The sequence below is a fragment of the Brachyistius frenatus genome, unplaced genomic scaffold (assembly GCF_029030835.1).
Source record: "Brachyistius frenatus isolate BFR_SWC_R1_liver_20210118 unplaced genomic scaffold, ASM2903083v1 Contig_550, whole genome shotgun sequence".
NCBI classification, from domain to species: domain Eukaryota; kingdom Metazoa; phylum Chordata; class Actinopteri; family Embiotocidae; genus Brachyistius; species Brachyistius frenatus.
In genome coordinates, this window is record NW_027211149.1 from 40,682 (window position 1) to 58,699 (window position 18,018).

The 18,018-nt window shown below is 40.6% G+C and overlaps 2 protein-coding genes across 3 annotated transcripts; one reads left to right on the forward strand and one right to left on the reverse strand.

Moving 5' to 3' along the window:
* The first annotated feature begins 212 nt into the window (after window positions 1–212).
* On the forward strand, window positions 213–16,508 carry LOC138614687 (septin-7). 2 transcript variants are annotated; one of them, XM_069688250.1, is made up of 14 exons: window positions 213–729; window positions 1,082–1,184; window positions 2,964–3,070; window positions 3,975–4,075; window positions 4,169–4,303; window positions 7,131–7,248; window positions 8,806–8,898; window positions 9,019–9,115; window positions 9,428–9,479; window positions 9,632–9,760; window positions 11,080–11,100; window positions 13,015–13,150; window positions 13,640–13,782; window positions 15,065–16,508. In XM_069688250.1, exons 2-14 carry the CDS (start codon window positions 1,175–1,177, stop codon window positions 15,102–15,104), a joined length of 1,182 nt encoding a protein of 393 aa, XP_069544351.1. In that variant the 5' UTR covers window positions 213–729; window positions 1,082–1,174; the 3' UTR covers window positions 15,105–16,508. The 2 variants fall into 2 exon arrangements, with proteins under 2 accessions (XP_069544351.1, XP_069544352.1); XM_069688251.1 differs by lacking the exon at window positions 11,080–11,100 and having other exon boundaries at window positions 558–729.
* LOC138614689 (protachykinin-like) lies at window positions 16,492–17,670 on the reverse strand. Its single transcript, XM_069688252.1, has 5 exons — window positions 17,460–17,670; window positions 17,205–17,307; window positions 17,018–17,041; window positions 16,880–16,936; window positions 16,492–16,781 (listed from the first exon to the last, which is right to left on the reverse strand). The coding sequence occupies exons 1-5, from the start codon at window positions 17,643–17,645 to the stop codon at window positions 16,762–16,764; spliced, it is 390 nt and encodes a 129-aa protein (XP_069544353.1). The 5' UTR covers window positions 17,646–17,670; the 3' UTR covers window positions 16,492–16,761.
* Window positions 17,671–18,018: the final 348 nt, after the last annotated feature.

Genomic DNA, 18,018 nt, shown 5'->3' on the forward strand with positions numbered 1-18,018 from the left:
GAAGTCAATGCCAGAGCTGGGAGATGTGCCAGATTAGGTAGGAGGAGGAGGAGGAGGAGGTGGAGGAGGAGGAGGACACACGGGCTGCTGTCTAATCTGGATTACAGTGGATTTTAACACCTCAGGGTTCATGTTTTGACTCTTAAAGTTTACTCTTATGGCCTCTGTGTCACAAGTACCTGTTTTTTTGGTGTTTTTTTTCCCCAACTGATGACTGGTACACGATTTACATGCTTCACAAGCTGAAGCAGCGAAAAAGGTTGTTGCTAAGATTGTACAGTCGTGTCTGTTATGGCAAATCAACACGTTGAGTATCACTACAAGAACTACGTGTAGGGCTGCTGGGTTGTTGTTGTTTTGTTTTTTTTGCAAGAGATGCTCTGGCGTGAGAAGCAATAAATCCTCTCCTGGCTGCTGTAGTCAATGGACCTTGATATTTATGATGCCAATGACATTAAAGGAGCAAGTGAAATGGGCTATGTCCAACAACTGTCTTGTGTGTTGTTGCAGTTGATCGTGAGCCATTTTGCCCTCCTCCTCCTCCTCCCTACTTGGGGAATTGATTCTGGAGAGAGCGTATTGTTTGTCAGATGGACCTGAGATTGATTCCCTGTCAATTTCTGTTTTTGTTTTCTCTCTCTCTCTCTTTCTTTGTAACCCCCTGGAAATAACCGACTCCTTCTGCACACATCGGGGACCCACGCAATACCGATCCAACACAAAACAGCTGTAAGTATAGAAACTATGTTCAAGAAACGCACAGGAATCTTTTTTTTTTTTTTTGCAACCGTTTTGTACAGACAAGCATTTTTTCTGAATACAAATCAGGATGTGTTATATGCTATTTTTATATAATTGCGGCATCTTGAATTTTAAAGTGTAACGTCCTCTTTTAGTCAAAACTAAAATAAGCGAAGTAAATATGTGAAGCTGTCAAAAAAAAAGTTTTTTTTGTCCAACTTTGACTCTACTTGAAGGGAAATTTAGGAGCAACACTGGGAACATTGAGGTCGGGAGTTAAAGAGAGATTAGATTACACGGCGGTTTTAATGTTTGACTTTTTATTTTTACTGTCTTACAGCAACAAAAGAATCTGGAAGGATATGTGGGCTTTGCAAGCCTCCCCAATCAAGTGTACAGGAAGTCAGTGAAGAGGGGCTTTGAGTTCACCTTGATGGTCGTGGGTAAGAACACACGCTGCTCAGCCCTCCGTTTGCCCTTGTTTTGTTTGAATCATTTCATTGTATTCCTTGCGGTTGGCATTTTAAAGTCTTTGACTGTGGTTTTGATTTTGAAAGAGAGAGAGAGAGAGAGAGGTGTGTGTGTGTGTGTGTGTGTGTGTGTGCGGCCCTATTTATACACAGCAGCCCAGGCCTCCAGCTTTGTAGTTTTTAATTGCTGAGTCAAAGAGGATGGGGGGGACATTGGCATTGCTCGTTGCATTAATCTTGATCTCTGGTCCTTGACACTGTCCCCCAGAAAGAAAAAAATAAAACAACAACACACATTTTTGGTTGGATTTATCTCCAGCTGAACTCAGAGAATCGGCAGCGGGACATTCTTTAAAAAAAAAAAAAAAAATGCTTGGATGTGGTGAGTTGACTCTCTGGGCCAAGATCCTTCCTCGGCTGATCGGGGGCCCTGTTTGGAGGGAAAAAAATGCATCCTAGGGGTCAAAACCATTTCCTGTGGTGGGACCGACAGAATTTGTACCCAGCGCCGCTTTGCAAAAGCACCACATCTCCCATCGCGCTCGCAAAACACGGCTTCTTTATTGACTTGGCTGTCAAACGGCCGATAGATTTCCAAACATGTCAGCGGGTCCTGCTGTTACAGTAGAACGTCGCCATACAACAACCCCACGTCCTCTGAAGTGTTATTTATAAAGCTGCTGAACGGTGACCAAGTGGTCCCCTGAGACCTGTTAATGCTTCAATCTTGTTTGCACGGGGGAAAAAAAAAAATATATCTTTACGTTGGGAGAAAATTGCAGAAAAGATTAAAAGAATGGCATTGCAACATGGGGGAGAAAGTTAGAGGAGCTCCTCTGGGCTTTCTGGTGCTTAAAAAGCTCGCCATTGTTTTTTTTTTTTTTTTTTTTTTTCTGTTATCGCACTTTTGCATGGACACACACACACACACACACACACACACACACACACACACACACACACACACACACACACACACACACACACACACACACACAGATTATTCAGCTTTTCTTGGCTCTGATGAGCTGTGAGCCCACATGTCCCCGCTGTGCCCACATGCAACGCAGTGCGTCACAAGTGTGGTGCGAAAGAGGAAAAAGAGGAGCGATGAGGGGGGAAAGTGGGGATGGGGGAGAGGGGAGGGGGGAGGGAAGGGCATCGCCGCCAGCGACTGTCACGTCCCTCCGAGCCTTCGCGAGACACTCCACCCGACAACCTGTTCAGTTCGCACATGACAGAGCAGCTCTGTAGCTTCCTGTTGCAGTAAATTTAACGAGCGCGTACCCGTCGCACGTAGTCACATAACGCCATAAAGTGTGTGACAAACAAACGGCACCCCCCCCCCACACGCGGCGTTAAATATTGACCTGCGACCGTCGGCCAAAGCGGCGCCAGCGGCCATTTTCCGCTAACGATCCTTTTCATCGGGGGGAGCTTGGAAACCGGGCACACAAACCTGAGAGGTCTTCCCAGACCACACAGCCAGTCAGCTGCACATAACAACAACCATTGTTGTTTTTCTTTAGCTGTTAACGCGAATGGATTGATATCCTTTTTTTTGGGGGGGGGGGGGTAAATGTCAGTTACATCGCCGAAGCAGACAACACACACACTCGGCCTTTTGATTGTCTGGAGGATGTCAGCAGCAGAGCTTTGTGAGGATGTAATGCTTGTGGGGTTGTTAACATTTTCTGTTCTTATTCTTTTGGTGTTTTTTTAATTTTTTAATTTAATTTAATTTTTTTACAGGTGAGTCGGGACTCGGGAAGTCCACGTTGATCAACTCGCTGTTCCTAACAGATCTGTATTCAGCAGAGTATCCGGGCCCCTCGCATAGAATCAAAAAGACCGTGCAGGTACTTTTTTGGCAAAAAAAAAAAAAAAAAAAATTTAACGTTTGAGTTCAAATTGTTGCATTCAGTGTTAAAATGAGTTAAACAAACCTGTGTAGCTTTAAGATTCAGGTGCAGCTTTCCAACCCGCATTTCTGACATTTCGGTTGACGATTGACAATTTGGCTGAGTCACGACCGCATGACGGCAGTCAGCTGAGGGGTTTCTAACATAAATCGAACATAACATGTTGAAAACACGGATGAAGATACTGTTTATAAAACACAATGATTTACAGCATTAAAACGTCAGAGAAACAACATTATTAAAAAACAAAATACCAGAATAATCTTTGCCTTTTTTCGCGCCATATGTCATAGAAACATACGAATACTGTAAGAAGGAGAGAATTATGGGGTGAGATGTGAAAAGTTTGTGTTATTTTTAGAAGTCTTTTGTCGATATAGTCGTTGACAGCTAACTTCATCTATCACAAAAACAACATCAAACATTGACTGATCTCTTTATGATCTGCAGGAAGCTCTTAGTTTCACCGTGATTTTAAACAAGTCACGTCATTTGTCACCGCTAAAAAAAAAAAAAAAAAACCGCCTTTATCTTTATCTCCCCTAATTACAAACAATGTTGTTGTGAATCTCGAGTGCTGCACTTAAGTCTGTCTGGCTCCTGACTGATTTCCTGACACTTTTTTTTTTTTTTCCTCGTTTCTCAGCATAGTTAGCTAATAGCACGGTGTGTCGTGGCATGTTGCTACATGCTACCAGTGTAATATGCAGTCTGTGATGCTATCAGCTTTTTTGGTTTTTGGTATTAATGCAACAAGTTTTGTGGCAGAAGTTAACAGAATATGAATGAATATGAATTTTTTTTTTTTTTTTTTTTTTTTTTTTTCTTTCACCCGTGTCAGGTGGAGCAGGCCAAAGTTTTGGTAAAGGAAGGCGGCGTCCAGCTGCTGCTCACGATAGTCGACACCCCGGGGTTCGGAGATGCCGTCGACAACAGCAACTGGTGAGGTTTCACGGCACCCGCAGCTCCCACCGCAGACGTCGGCGTCTTCTGGGGTATCGTATCTTAACGGAAAGTATGATTTGTGCGATGCAGCTGGCAGCCAATCATCGACCACATAGACAGCAAGTTCGAAGACTACCTGAACTCAGAGTCGCGGGTGAACAGACGACAGATGCCCGACAGCCGAATCCACTGCTGCCTGTACTTCATCGCCCCGTCGGGACACGGGTGAGTCTGCCAGACAAATTCACCAAACTAAGTTGATGCTTTTTTTTTTTTTTTTTGGAGGCTTTTATGCAAAAACGCCTGATACCAGTCATGTTGTTAGTGTAGGCAGATTCAGTGAGAGTCAAGCTCTTAAAAGAAGATGGAGGAAGGATGGAGGAAAGGAAAACATTTGCAAAGGGTGCGAAAAAACAGTGACAGGAAATGAGTAACAGTGAAAGGAGGGAAATGCAGAGTCAACAGTCAAAGAAATAGCTTTTGTGACGAGAGGCAAAGTCGTGGGGGTTCCTGACGGCAGCACAGACCTGTCAATCAAACAGACGACCCCCCCCCCAAAAAAAACACACCTTTTTGAAGGTATTTTTTTTTTCTTAATGAGGACAATTGTATGAGACCAGTTGAATGGGAGTCTATGGAGGCTTTTTGGAGCTGACCTCTGGTGGCACTCGGTGGTATTGCAGCACTTCCGCATCGCAAAAAAAAACAAAAATCACAAAGACAGGTAGTCAGTAAAGCACTTCCTCCCTTTTTTAAATTAAAAAAAAAAAAAAAAAGGCTTCCAGACATTGTACTTAGATGTCCCCTTCTGCGTCTGGAAACATCTCGAGCGGTCGGACATGCGGTCGTGCCCGGCAGCTTGTGAAATGATAACGTGGGACTGAGTCAGCGTGTCTTGCAAAATAAGAGTTAAAGCATGAGGCTTGTAAAAAAAAAAAAAAAAAAAGGCGGGGTAGGGGGGCTGCGGGGAAAGAAACACCGAGACGCTGGCGGAGCGCCCAGCAGATGATACCGATCCTCGAATGTTTCATGAAAAAACGATGACTGTGGAATTTTAATCACAATGTTCACGGGCGAGCGCGTCAGTCGGTTTGGCGGCTCGGATCGTGTTGCCTTTTTTTTTTAAGAAGTGTTTGTGCGACGCGTTTCAGTCAGTTTAGTGGTTACGTTAAAATCAAAGCTCAGTCGAAGCCTCTTGACCCTTTTAAGGGCCGAACAGTGTCGCGTTTGCGATTTTGTTGATATGCAAATCGCCACCGTTGCGTTCCCAGCTGTTAATGGTGACTTCCTGATGAAGAAGCCTCTGTCCTCCTCCGTCCTCCTCCGTCCTCGTGTTGTTTCCTTTTGTCTCCTTCCTCCGTCCGTCTGTCTGTCCTCTGTGTGACACATTGTGCGGGTACAAGCCGGAGCTCAGTACCCACACAGAGCGTTACTCCAGCAGTGAGGATGGGCAGCATATGTTCACACACACACACACACACACACACACACACACACACACACACACACACACACACACACACACACACACACACACACACACACACACACACACACACACACACACACACAGCTGCCAGTTATCACACCAGCTGACTGCTCCCACAGGGCAGCACAATGACGGACAGCTGACAGACGCTCCCCCCAGGCTGAACTCTGGGTTCGACTTTAACATGTCTGCAAAACAACATGTATGACCGGAGCAGCAGCTGGAGAGCTTATTGTCTCGTATCAAAACGTAAACAATCATATTTCTATCCATCAAATCATTTCATGTCCCTTTTTTTGGATCGAGGTCACATTAAGGAAATGGATTATATTGTTGGGAGTTATTCTTATATCGCTGGGATGTACTTAAAAATGTTGACTTAATAAACAAAGTAATCAGAGGTCATATTCTCCCTTCTGGTTTTTCATCATGCTTTTTATATTTGATCAGTGTTGTAAAACGTCGATTGCATATCGTTCTCCGTGATATTTAAAAGGCCTTAACAAAAAAAAAAATCCTGAATTAGAATTTAAATTTGTATTGTATTTTTGTTTTATTCTGTTGGTTGTGTTTATTATTGTCTCAAATATATGTTTATGTTCGCCAGATTTTTTTTTTCCCTGTTACAAAATATGTATTGTTTGTTTGTAGCAGTAAAGTAACATAAAGTAGTTTAAATAAGCAACAACCTAAAATATCTACACCAGTAAAAATGCTAAATAATTGAATAGTATTAATCTAAAAACACAACAATAGTAGGGGGATACACTAAATATGCATTATGGAATATTTTAATTTGCATTATTTGTTTATGAACGCTGCTTTTATTTTCCGGACACCATAGCTTGGTGGGATGAGCAAAATCACCCACATTAGCAGGTGCTAATTAGATTAATAATCAGGATCTTCAGTGAAAAAACATTCTGTATGAATGAAATAAATGAAATATCTTTTTATTGTTGCTTTTCTATCAGATAACTCAGTTGTTGTAGAGCAGCTCTGTTCTGTACTCTGACCTGCAATGCTGTTGGCACCACGACAAAACATCCATCCTACTCAAAGCACTAAAAGCATCCGATTCAGCCTCGGGGGGGGGGCGCAGATTATCGACCCAGGGGGATGTTTCCACTCGACACACAAAAAGATGAATAATCAAGAGGATGTGATAATATTTTGTAACAAAATCGAAATCTGTTACCTTATAATCATGTAATATTAAAACGTTTTTTTTTTTATTTATCCAGCTTAAAGAAAACATCAACGACACCGTTTTCAGGTCCTTTTTTTTTTTTTCTTTCTTTTTTTTCTGGTATTTCCACATTCGGTTTCAGCTCAATTTATCTTTTGTCTCGTCGAAGGAAGATTTAACCGAGAACCAGTCATCAAATGTAAATCCAAGAGCCAGTCGGCCACTAAATATCTAAATTACGGCTTTAACGAGAGGAGTTAACGCCGCAACGGTTTGCTGATTTTCATTTATATTCCAGTGAGGTTGAAGCACACGGACTAAAAGTCTTTTTGGGCCGTTCCACTCAAAGCTGTTTTTCCTTTCTCTCTCTGCAGGCTGAAGCCGCTGGACATTGAGTTCATGAAACGGTTGCATGAGAAAGTCAATGTCATCCCTCTGATCGCCAAAGCAGACACTCTCACCCCGGAGGAATGCCAACAGTTCAAGAAGCAGGTCAGTGGTTTCCACAGCTGCATACGGCTGCACACAAACTATCTCAGGGTCCTTTTCCTTTTTTTGTCCCTTCCTCTTCTCTCCCGTGGTCGATTGTATGAAAGCTGTGCGTCGCGATGCACAAATCAAATGCAAGAACGCCTTCTTCGGTGGGGTACATGCGTTCGTGCAGGGATGACCTTACATCCTGCAATTCTTTGTTTACATGCATTTAGATACAAAATACTGGGACGTCTTTAACTTTTTTTTAATTTTTTTTTATATATAAATGACTTCATAAAAACAGTAATTATTTTATAAATTACAAAATGTCAACATATTACGGGATAAGAAGCTATACTTTGCATAAAAATAGACATTGCGTTCCACCACATAGTTCATACTCCACAGATTAGACTACACTGCATAGCTTAAAAACTAAATGTTATGACAATAACTTCTGTTCTCTGAAGGAGTCGAGCGAGCTACAGCACATTGCGCAGCCAGTCCTCTGTCTAATACGACATAACGCAGTCTAACAATACATTGAACAGCTTAGGTGTTCCTCATATTGCACCATTTAAGATGACACTTGAGACAACATATTACACAACCGAACACAGCCTCTTGTTTAACATGTTAATAGCCAGCTAAAATGTTCCTCAACATAAACTCCTCTTACGAGATCTGAAGGAACTTGTAACCAAAGATCTTTAACGCTGTTCAGTCTGTATTTTTAACTGCGCCGGAAAGGTTACAACACGATCCCGCTCCTGATCAAGCTCTCCAGAACCGCCTGACATAAATTTTTTTTAAAAAAATTTAAAAAAAAAAGATAATAAAACTGTATCGCAACATTCCTGAAGACATCCAGGATTGTATAGAACAGCACAGAAGGGACAACGCAGCGAAAAGACAATACAGGGAATATTTTAAAAAGGATTTATGTGCAAGAATCACGAACGTGACTCCCACCAGGACGACACTTCACACCACAGATGGCCCTCCTGCTGCAACTTCTTCTGCATGAGGTTGAATTCATACAAATTCCTCTTTTTGAAACACAACCGTTAAACAAGCCTTTAAACGAACTCTAAATTGATGGACTCATATCAGTTTGCCGATAAAGACAACCGTGGCTCCGATGATGCAACGATGGACATATTAGGGTTTATTTCGCAACACCCAGTCTGCCCTTTTGTAGATTTCAGCTCTGAAGTGTGAAACAGCGACACGTCTGACTGATGTCTGTTAAGTCATATCATCAGGTGGTGTCACTCATTTATTTTTAATTTTTTTTGACCAACAGGACTCAGCAGAGTCCAAAATCATTTACACAAAGATGTGCGAGTCCTCGACTATACACAGATTATGTAGCTCCTGTTGTCACATATCATATAATAACACGATATCAACTGAAAACATCACGATTATCAACTTTGAAGCAGTAAAAGACGGATTTGTTCTCTTTTGATGAAGATGATGCTGTTTTCATATTGTTTCCTCCAGACTCACTACGAGCCTTTTGTTGTCGTTCTGGTTTTGATCTTCTGCCCCCCCCCCCCCCCACCCCGACAGATCATGCGGGAAATCCAAGAGCACAAAATCAAGATCTACGAGTTTCCCGAGACGGATGACGAAGAGGAGAACAGACTGGTGAAGAAGATCAAGGTGCGTCCACTGCAGAGTCCACACATTTTTTTTTTTTTTTTTTTTTTTTAAATCACGAGATTCATACACTCGTATTGATTGCGGTGAATGCCTTTTTTTTTTTTTTTTTTTTTTTGTCAGGACAAGCTGCCGCTGGCCGTCGTAGGAAGCAACACCATCATCGAGGTGAACAGCAAGAGGGTCAGAGGGAGGCAATACCCCTGGGGGGTCGCTGAAGGTAGGAGCGCTCAGTTGGTTGAAATCAGACAGAAAAAAATGAAGGAAACAGATTTATTTTTTTAAAGAGACTGAAATTTGTGTCATCTCGGATATAAAATAACGATCCAGATGTTCTGAATCTGTCCGTCATGTAAGAAAAAGTTCTTGCCTAAAACGTTTAAGCCGAAAACAGGGACTGAATGTTTCCTCGCATCGTTTACTGCATTCGACTCGTGTTTGAAGTACAAACGAAGTTACGTGTTGTTGTTTTTTTTTTTTTTATTTTTTAATCTTTATAATTAGCCGACTGACGTCTTCTTCTCCCTCCTAGTTGAAAACAGCGACCACTGCGACTTCACCATCCTCAGGGATATGCTCATCAGGTACGGGAAAAAAAAACAACGAGGAATTTATTACAGTTCATAAAATAAACAGTTACGATATGTTGGTTTCTGAGGAGAGCAGTGTACAAAAAAAACAGCAAATCGAATATCACTTATTTAAAAAAATGGATTCTTTATCGTCCCTTTCTCAGAACTCACATGCAGGATCTGAAGGACGTGACGAACAACGTCCACTACGAGAACTACCGCAGCAGGAAGCTGGCGGCCGTCACCTACAACGGCGTGGACAACAACAGGGTTAAAGGACAACAGTGCACCAAGTAAGTCCTGACAAAACACACCAGAGACAGCAGACGTAGTTAAATGGAGGAGTGAGCTGCTGGTTTTCTTACCGATTTATTAAGCCAATCGCAAATCTATTCAATTTGAAAAAGTGCTTATCGAAAAGGCTTCTCTAATTAGGGAAATCAAATGTTTGATCCGGCTGAAATTAATTCAATTTTTTTTTCAGCGTTTATAGATCCAGTCATTTCTAAAGTCAATCAAAACAAATGGAATAGTCAAAAATTGTCATATCGACATTAAAAGTCCACTAACTGATTTGCGACTTTTTGATCCGCTCCCGTTTGCCCAGCTAAAGCTACCGCATTACGCGTTAATACAAACTCAGCACTTCCTGTATATGTTTCAAATATGTATATATTGTATATGTATATATGTATATATATATGTTTTCTGCAGACGGAGTTGACAAGGCTTTTATTGTGAAACATCGGACGATAACACTTTAGATGAGCAGGATAATATTATCAACTTTATTAAATTAAAGAAAATTCCAATATCTAGGCTAAATTATTGATTATTGTATGTAAACTTGTGTCCGCAGTACGCAACCTTAGAGACGAGTGTCCGTAACACACGATGTAGGACATATTTAATGTGAGGTGAATCAGAATCTATCAATTTATCCAGAGTTTGATGTTACAGAATCAGTTGGGATTCATGTGTCCATCACATTTGATGTATTATTTAGTGTGCAGTGAGGTTTTTTTTTTTGTAGATATTATGTTAAACTAAATACATTTATTAATGCAACGTGATAGAAAAGAGAAAGTGATTGCAGACGGCCGTGTTATCACATTACGTACTCATTCTTTCTGTTTTTATTCAAGTAGCAAGAAAAAGCAAAGCTGGAGGATCATTTTTATTCACTGACCTCTGACCTCTGTTTGCGATATGTGAAAAGCAACCGGCGGCTTTTTTTTTTTTTTTTTTTTAATAAATGTCGTATCGACCCGCTGCTCTACTTTGCATAAAAATGAATGCCGTTTCATTTTCCAATCACAATCACTGATGCTTTCGCACTAATATAGACACATAAACCAAACGGCTAACTCACGAAGCTGAAATCGTAGCTCCACGCTGCTAACGCACAGCTAAACGTTCGACACACACATCACAGTTTTATTCTTTTTGTTTTCCATCCACAGTAAAAAACAAAAAAAAAAAAGCATTATTTTAGTGCACGACCTCATCACTGCATGCTGTGTGTGTCTGTGCGTGCGCGTGTGTGTGTGTGTGTGTGTGCGTGCGTGTGTGTGTGTGTGTGTTTGTTTGGATGTGTTTTCATTTTCTTTAGACTTGACACAGTTGAAGGAATGTAAGTGGTCATTTTTAGTTGTTTTTTTTACTATTTTTCTGACCCTTGTCTGTGTGTCCTTCTTCTCCTCCTCCGTCGGCCGGTCGGGTCTTTTTCATCTCCTCCTCGTTGACTCTGCTCCTCCTCCTCCTCTTATCTTAATGATAGTTTGACAGCCGGGACTTTGGGATGCTTTTAGTTCCCATTTTCCTTCCTTTTTTTTTTTTTTTTTTTCCTGCCTCCACCTGCTGCCGCTGCTCCTCTCGGCCCCGCTCGGATTAACGTGCCGGCGTTCGGAGCGGTTACCGAAGCTCACGAGTCTGAGGCACAAAAATCTGTTTCCAACCGGCCTGTCGCTCATCTCGGAGAAGGCATCTGTAGACCGACCACAGCTGCTCACGAAGCCAAATACAAATAGACAGGATCTATTTATAGGAAGCAGAAAAAAAAATCTGAAGTCCGTCATTGTTAAAGCTCCAGGAAACTTTCAAACTTTACTTTAAATATAAATGTTTTTTTTATGAAAGGGATCAAGTTTAAAGAAAAATAACTTTAGTCATTATTTCAGAGAGCTGGACTGACACTGGATTTTTGGGGCCGATTACCGATATTAATGATTTAATACATCCTGATATCAATATATTGACCTTTTATATATATGTACTGTATATTACAAAATATATAAACACATTTTTGTAATAAGCCCTCAAAGACATGTAACGCAGGCAGGACATTTATTGTCCACTCTTGACATCCATTCGGTTCAGTTTTTATTTTAAGAGTAAAATCTTAATGCAAATGGTCCCAAAATAATTTACGAAAAACAATGAACACATAAAAAGGAAACAAATGACAAAAAAAACAAACATTAAAAACATCAATGTTTTATAGCGGGGGGGAAAAGTAGCAACCCTGGATTAGCATTGTGCACTGAATAGTATACTGGGAATTTATTAAACATTCATTTAAAAAAAAAAAAAAAAAAACACAAACAGAGGAATTTATAATTAATCCCATAAATCTTTAAAAAAAATAAAGAGTTTTAATATCAGTGCATATCAGACAACATGTCCCCCAATACCAATAAATATTTGAAAAGCCTATATCAGTCTGGTTCATAATTTTTTGTATTAATATTTTAACGCCACAGAACACTAATCTGCCTAATCGACACTAATGTGTGGGCGTGGCTTCATCAGATTTGACTGACAGGTGGCACAAGGAAGAAAAAAAAACAACCCACCCAACTAATATTAGATCTTGATTTAAGTTGCTGAATCCTGATTGGTCCACAGAAATACATGCAAAGCAACTTTTACCAACTGGAACGCCCATTGCAGAAAAACAAGTGGAAATCTGAATTTATAGAATATGGGACCTTTAAAACTGAGCATCCCAGAGGGAGCAGAAGTTGATATTTAAAAGTGGTTTGTTTACTTCTATGTACAATTATTAGCTTTGCCTCATGATGCCTAAAAAAAAAAAAAAAATGGATCAAAATTTACCTTTAAATTGTTATTTTCATAGTTCTTGAGGTAACCGCTCCACATGTTTCCCGATGGGTCTCCGTTCACTCACACTCACCACTAACATTTAACACTTAACCCGCCACTTCCACTAACAAGTCAGGACTCGCAAGCTCCTCGCATTAGCTCCCGGACCTCCTCCTCTGGTTTCCCCCCCCCCCCCCACCAAAAAAACAGTCATGCCTCCTGGTTGGTTTCCTGTTCCTGTCGCATCCTTGTCGGATTCCTAAATCCTCTCCCGTACTTCTGATTTCCCCTCTTGCATCCCGACATGCTGTGTTTCTGTGGATAAACGGTGGGGGGGGTCATGTTGTGTAAAGATTTTCTCTCCCGTCAGCTCTGGAGACGAATAACTTTTGTAACTTTTCCAATCTTGCATTATTTTTTTTATTTTTTTTACCGCGTGCAGGAGTCCTCTGGCCCAGATGGAGGAGGAGCGGCGAGAGCACGTGTCCAAGATGAAGAAGATGGAGATGGAGATGGAGCAGGTGTTTGAGATGAAAGTCAAGGAAAAAGTGCAGAAGCTCAAAGACTCTGAAGCAGAGGTAACAACACACACACACACACACACACACACACACACACACACACACACACACTGGAGTTCTTCCTCTTGTGTTTTTAGACGCGCGTCAATGTGTGTTTTGTTTATTGTGGCAAGTTCAAATCGCATTAACGGACAAACGTTTCAAAACATGTTTAAAAAAAAATCAAAGAACGTGCTGACTGTGCAGAAATGTTCACCATTTTTAGATGAATTGATTACTCTCGGGGTGAATACATTAGTGTTTCCCCTGCCATTGTATTGTATTCCCGAAAGAAATACAAAAAAGCAAAAACGTACTCGTAGAACTGCAGTTGTGACCAGTAACTACTGCTTAGTTACTTATTTCCGCGTCATTATAACTCGGTATGATAATATTAAAAGTAGCATGCAGCTTCTTTTTTTTTTTTTTTTTACTACTCCGTCTCGTGTCTCCTTCCTTCCCTCCCTCCCTCCCTCCCTTCCCTCCCTCCCTCCCTCCTCCTCGCAGCTCCAGCGGCGCCACGAGCAGATGAAGAAGAACCTGGAGGCTCAGCACAAAGAGCTGGAGGAGAAGCGACGCGTGTTCGAGGACGAGCGACAGCAGTGGGAGATCCAGCAGCGCCTGGAGCAGCAGAAAATGGAGGCGTCCAGGTACGACGGAGTGTCACGCGTTCTGTGCTTTCCGGGCGTGCACGTAAATGCAGCTTCTTCAGATTAGCAGATTCGTAGTTCGATCACGTACACACGTGTACTAAAAAAAAATAAAATAAAAGGCATCAGTCCGTTCCAGTGTCTCCTTATTTCTATTTTTATCCCGGTTACACGGCATATATTATCATCTCATCTTGTATTTTTTTTTTTTTTTTAAAGGATAAATCAACACAAAAACAAACTTTTTTTTTTTACTTTACAAACTGATTTGGGCTCTTATAAGATTAGTGGGTCCTAGTTTTGAGAAGTATGTAAAACTTTTGGTATCAAAATGGAAACACCTGGATATCAAAGCACCTGCTCAATGGATTTAATACGATCTTTACATTTTTATCGGTTATTGACAGAAGTGGGCAGTTTACACGAATAATTCATAACACAAACACGACACTACCGCAACAGGGACTGTATGCATCTGTGAAATGGGATGCAGGTTTGTGTGGCATTGTGGGTAATTTGGAGGGGGACCATATTATGTGTAACACTGTGTAATAAACACAGTGTGTGTGTGTGTGGGGGGGGGGTGGCAAGATGATTCAACTCTTAAATTTATACTGACGTTACAACGTAAAGGAGACCAGTGCAGAAATGACGAGTCAGTCAATCAAGTTGATTGACACCTTGTTGATGTTTTATACCATATTTCTTTTCTCTCTTCTTTTAATTTAGAAATATTAACTGTTACTGTAGTATGTGATGGGTGGTTAATTAAACTAAATTAATTAAATGTCCTTGATGGATTATATGAGCGCCTCCTCGGCTGACGACGGCGTGGTTTTCGTGGTTTCGACATTAATCGAGAAATGAAAAGCTTTATTAGCTTTCGGCCCGCTGACGTCACTCGTGTTTCCAGCGTCACCGTGACGATTCCCTCCGACCAATCAGTGCTCTGCAGTGATTTTTTATTTTGTTTGACGTGTTTTTTTTTTTCAGTGTCGCTTTTGCATGCAGCTTTAATGGAGGTGATTTTTGACAGGTCGTATCCACAACTTTTGTTCCAATGGAACACAAAAAAACCAAAAGTCGAGTTGATTCGGTGCCAGCAGAGGTAAAGAGAGGGTTTTTATGTTACGAATGCATCAGTCCGTAGTGTCCGTTTTCTCACATCTTATTTTACACTTACAAAGTGATTGATGTTGTTACTTCGTGACGGAATTACAAAAATTAAATAAAGTTACTGGTATTTATTTTCTTTTTGTTGTGTGTCTCCCTTCTGTTTCAGGACTCTGGAGAAAAACAAAAAGAAAGGCAAGATCTTTTAAAGGACAGTCGGCAGGACCACCCCAGCTCGAGTTATTATTGTTTGCCAACGTTGCCAGTCAGGACACCAGTGTGTGGCACTGACATCACCCCCTCCTCCTCCTCCTCCTCCTCCTCCCCCGCCCTCCTGTTCTCCTCCCTCTCCTCCTCCTCCCCTTCTCTCTCTCTCTCCCCCTCCTCTGTCCCTGCTCTGTCTGCCAGCACAGCGGTGCTTCTGCTCCCAGCCACCAGAGGGTGCAGTTGGGGGGGGGGGCAGCATTTGTGTGTGTGTGTGTGTGTGTGTGAGGGGGTGGAGGGGGAGGGGTCAGAACCGCCATCCCTGAGCCCACCCTCCCCTCCCCCTCGCTGCCTCTGGACTCATCATCAAGGAATGTGTTTACCTTAACGACAGGAAAAAAATAAACCCCATTTTAGTAAAGGCCAAACCCATATTATTATTATTATTATTATTATTATTGATGTTATTATTATTGTTGTTGTTATAACTGAATACTGTCCCCGCCTCCTTCTCTTGTTTTTTTATTTTTTTATTTTTCCTTTTCTTTCTTTAGTTTTTGTTTTCCTTCCCAAGGTTGCTTTTAAAATGAGCGGTGTGTACAGATTCATGGAGAACAAAGACAAAAAAAACACAAAAAAAAACACCCATAGGTTACGTCTGACTGTCGTACAATCAATTTCTGGTGAATTTTTATTTGCTTAACAGGAACAATGAAAGTAACAGTGTGTGAACGTTTTAACCTGATCTTCCATCACGTATTAAAAGTAAGAAGAGGAAGCAGGCGTTATAACCCATCCCGGAGTGTACCTGGTAAAACCCGTAACCCTCGTCCCATCCGTGCAACAAGCTAAAACGAAGCGGTATCAACAGAAAAACAATAAATAAAAAAAATGCACCTTGGGCCTTTTTTTTTTTTTTTTATATATATATAGATTTAAAAAAAACAGCTTCTTCTTTTTTCTGAAATATAACGCTTTCTTTTTTTTTTTCTTTTTTTTTCCTCATCTGTGTTTAGCTATTTCCCACTAGCCTCGAACCACCATTTATAAACGTCATACGTGTTATATTTCACTTTAGTTTATTTTTATATATACCGAGCCAGCTGAAAGTAATAACTTCTTTTGTATGTTTTGAAAAATCCTCAGAGACTCGACAGCAGCATCTACTGTTACAGGAAAAAAAAAAAAAGAAAACACACACACACACACTTCTTTCACACTTTACAGTGAATCCCGGGCGCATAAGAAAAACAAACAAACAAACATTACTTTGGTCACTGCGGAAACGATCAGTGGGAAAATGAAGAGTCAACACCACATTTTGCTTTGGCTATGTACTCCATCTCTGTATTTTTAATTTTATTTTTCATTTGTAATGTACAAAGTCACTTAATAAACCTGTGATGATATTGAGGAGTGAGATTGGGTTTATTTTGAGGTCATATATCATTGAAATATAACAGTTACGTTTTTTGTTTCCCTCAGATGCAGTTATGTAATTTCACCGCTAGATGTCACTGTTCGTCTGCAAGTGTTTTCCGCATTAACACTTTCTAAACTGACATTTTTACATAAATATTAACCGAAACAAAACAAAATCGTATTGTAGGCAGTCTGAAATTAAACAAAATAAATGAATGAAACTCCTGTTTTTTTTTTTCCTCAGTAGTCTTCAGCCCACCCTGCGGGGAGGAAATCAGAGGTTACCAGGTAGATATAAAAAAAAAAAAGTAATTTTCTATTATTGTTTGTTTTATATTTTTATGTGTGTAAATCATACCTTGATCCTCAGAGCTTCTTTTACCCATCAGACCCACAAAGGTTTGGAATTTATGACCTGGAATCAAGAACATCCTTTAAGGACTTCACTTTTGTTTAAGTGTTTGAAATATACAACAAAATGTGAAATAATACTTACGTTTATGTGCTGCCTGCAATTTCCCTGTTTAGAAGGAAATAAGCCAATGATCTGTCTCTCCTTACAGCTGGACGCAGCAGTTGTAAACACACGCACACACACACACACACACACATATATATATATATATATATATACACACAGTACTAATACAAAGTATTAATAGTGTGAAATCATGCACTCCTACCGGAGCCTTTCTTCCCCACGAGACCCAGATATTGGCGGGGTCCTGGTTTTCTGATCATCCTCACTAATATATCTGGAATTGCTTCGGAGTTTGGCCATTTGTTCTTGTAGAGACAGAAACAAATGACATCAAACAATAGTACTTAATATCAATTTCCAGCTGCAATCGAGTGATTTTTTTCAAATTTGTCTGTTTCAGGGACAAACCTCCTTTCTTAAAGTCTTCACAAATGCTTGTACGTTTGATAAGTCTTACCTCTTCGATGTCCTCTCTCCAGTTTTCAGCCTCCATTTGTCGACAGAAAACATTTGACAGAAGCAGCACAAGTATCAGAAAAAGTTGAACCGTCTCCCATCGCTGCAGCGCGTGCGTAATTTCACCCAAACCCGTCTGCATAAAAATGATTTTTGATTTCAGTCTGGCCTGCAGCCAATAATACATATTTGTGAGCAGGTATAGTCCCGCACCTCTCTGATGGATTTATTTTAAATGCTGATAGAGAGACCGGCCAGGTCTCTCCCCCCCTCACCCCCCCTTGATGATGTGGCATTGCATGTTTTTTTAAATATTATTATATTTGCACATTATAAAAAGGAGATAACCGCATCATATATTCAACATACTTTTATAACAAATAGGCTAATCACATTTTATCAACAGGATGATTTAGCTGTATAATAATTACTTGTGCTGCATGGTGGAATACTTTTTCGTTTTTTCGTTTGGATCCTACATTCTGCAGCTGAATTTAGTTTTTAGTAATTGTACCTCATTTTACAAACAAAGGACCAATCGGGCTGCAAAAATTATATTA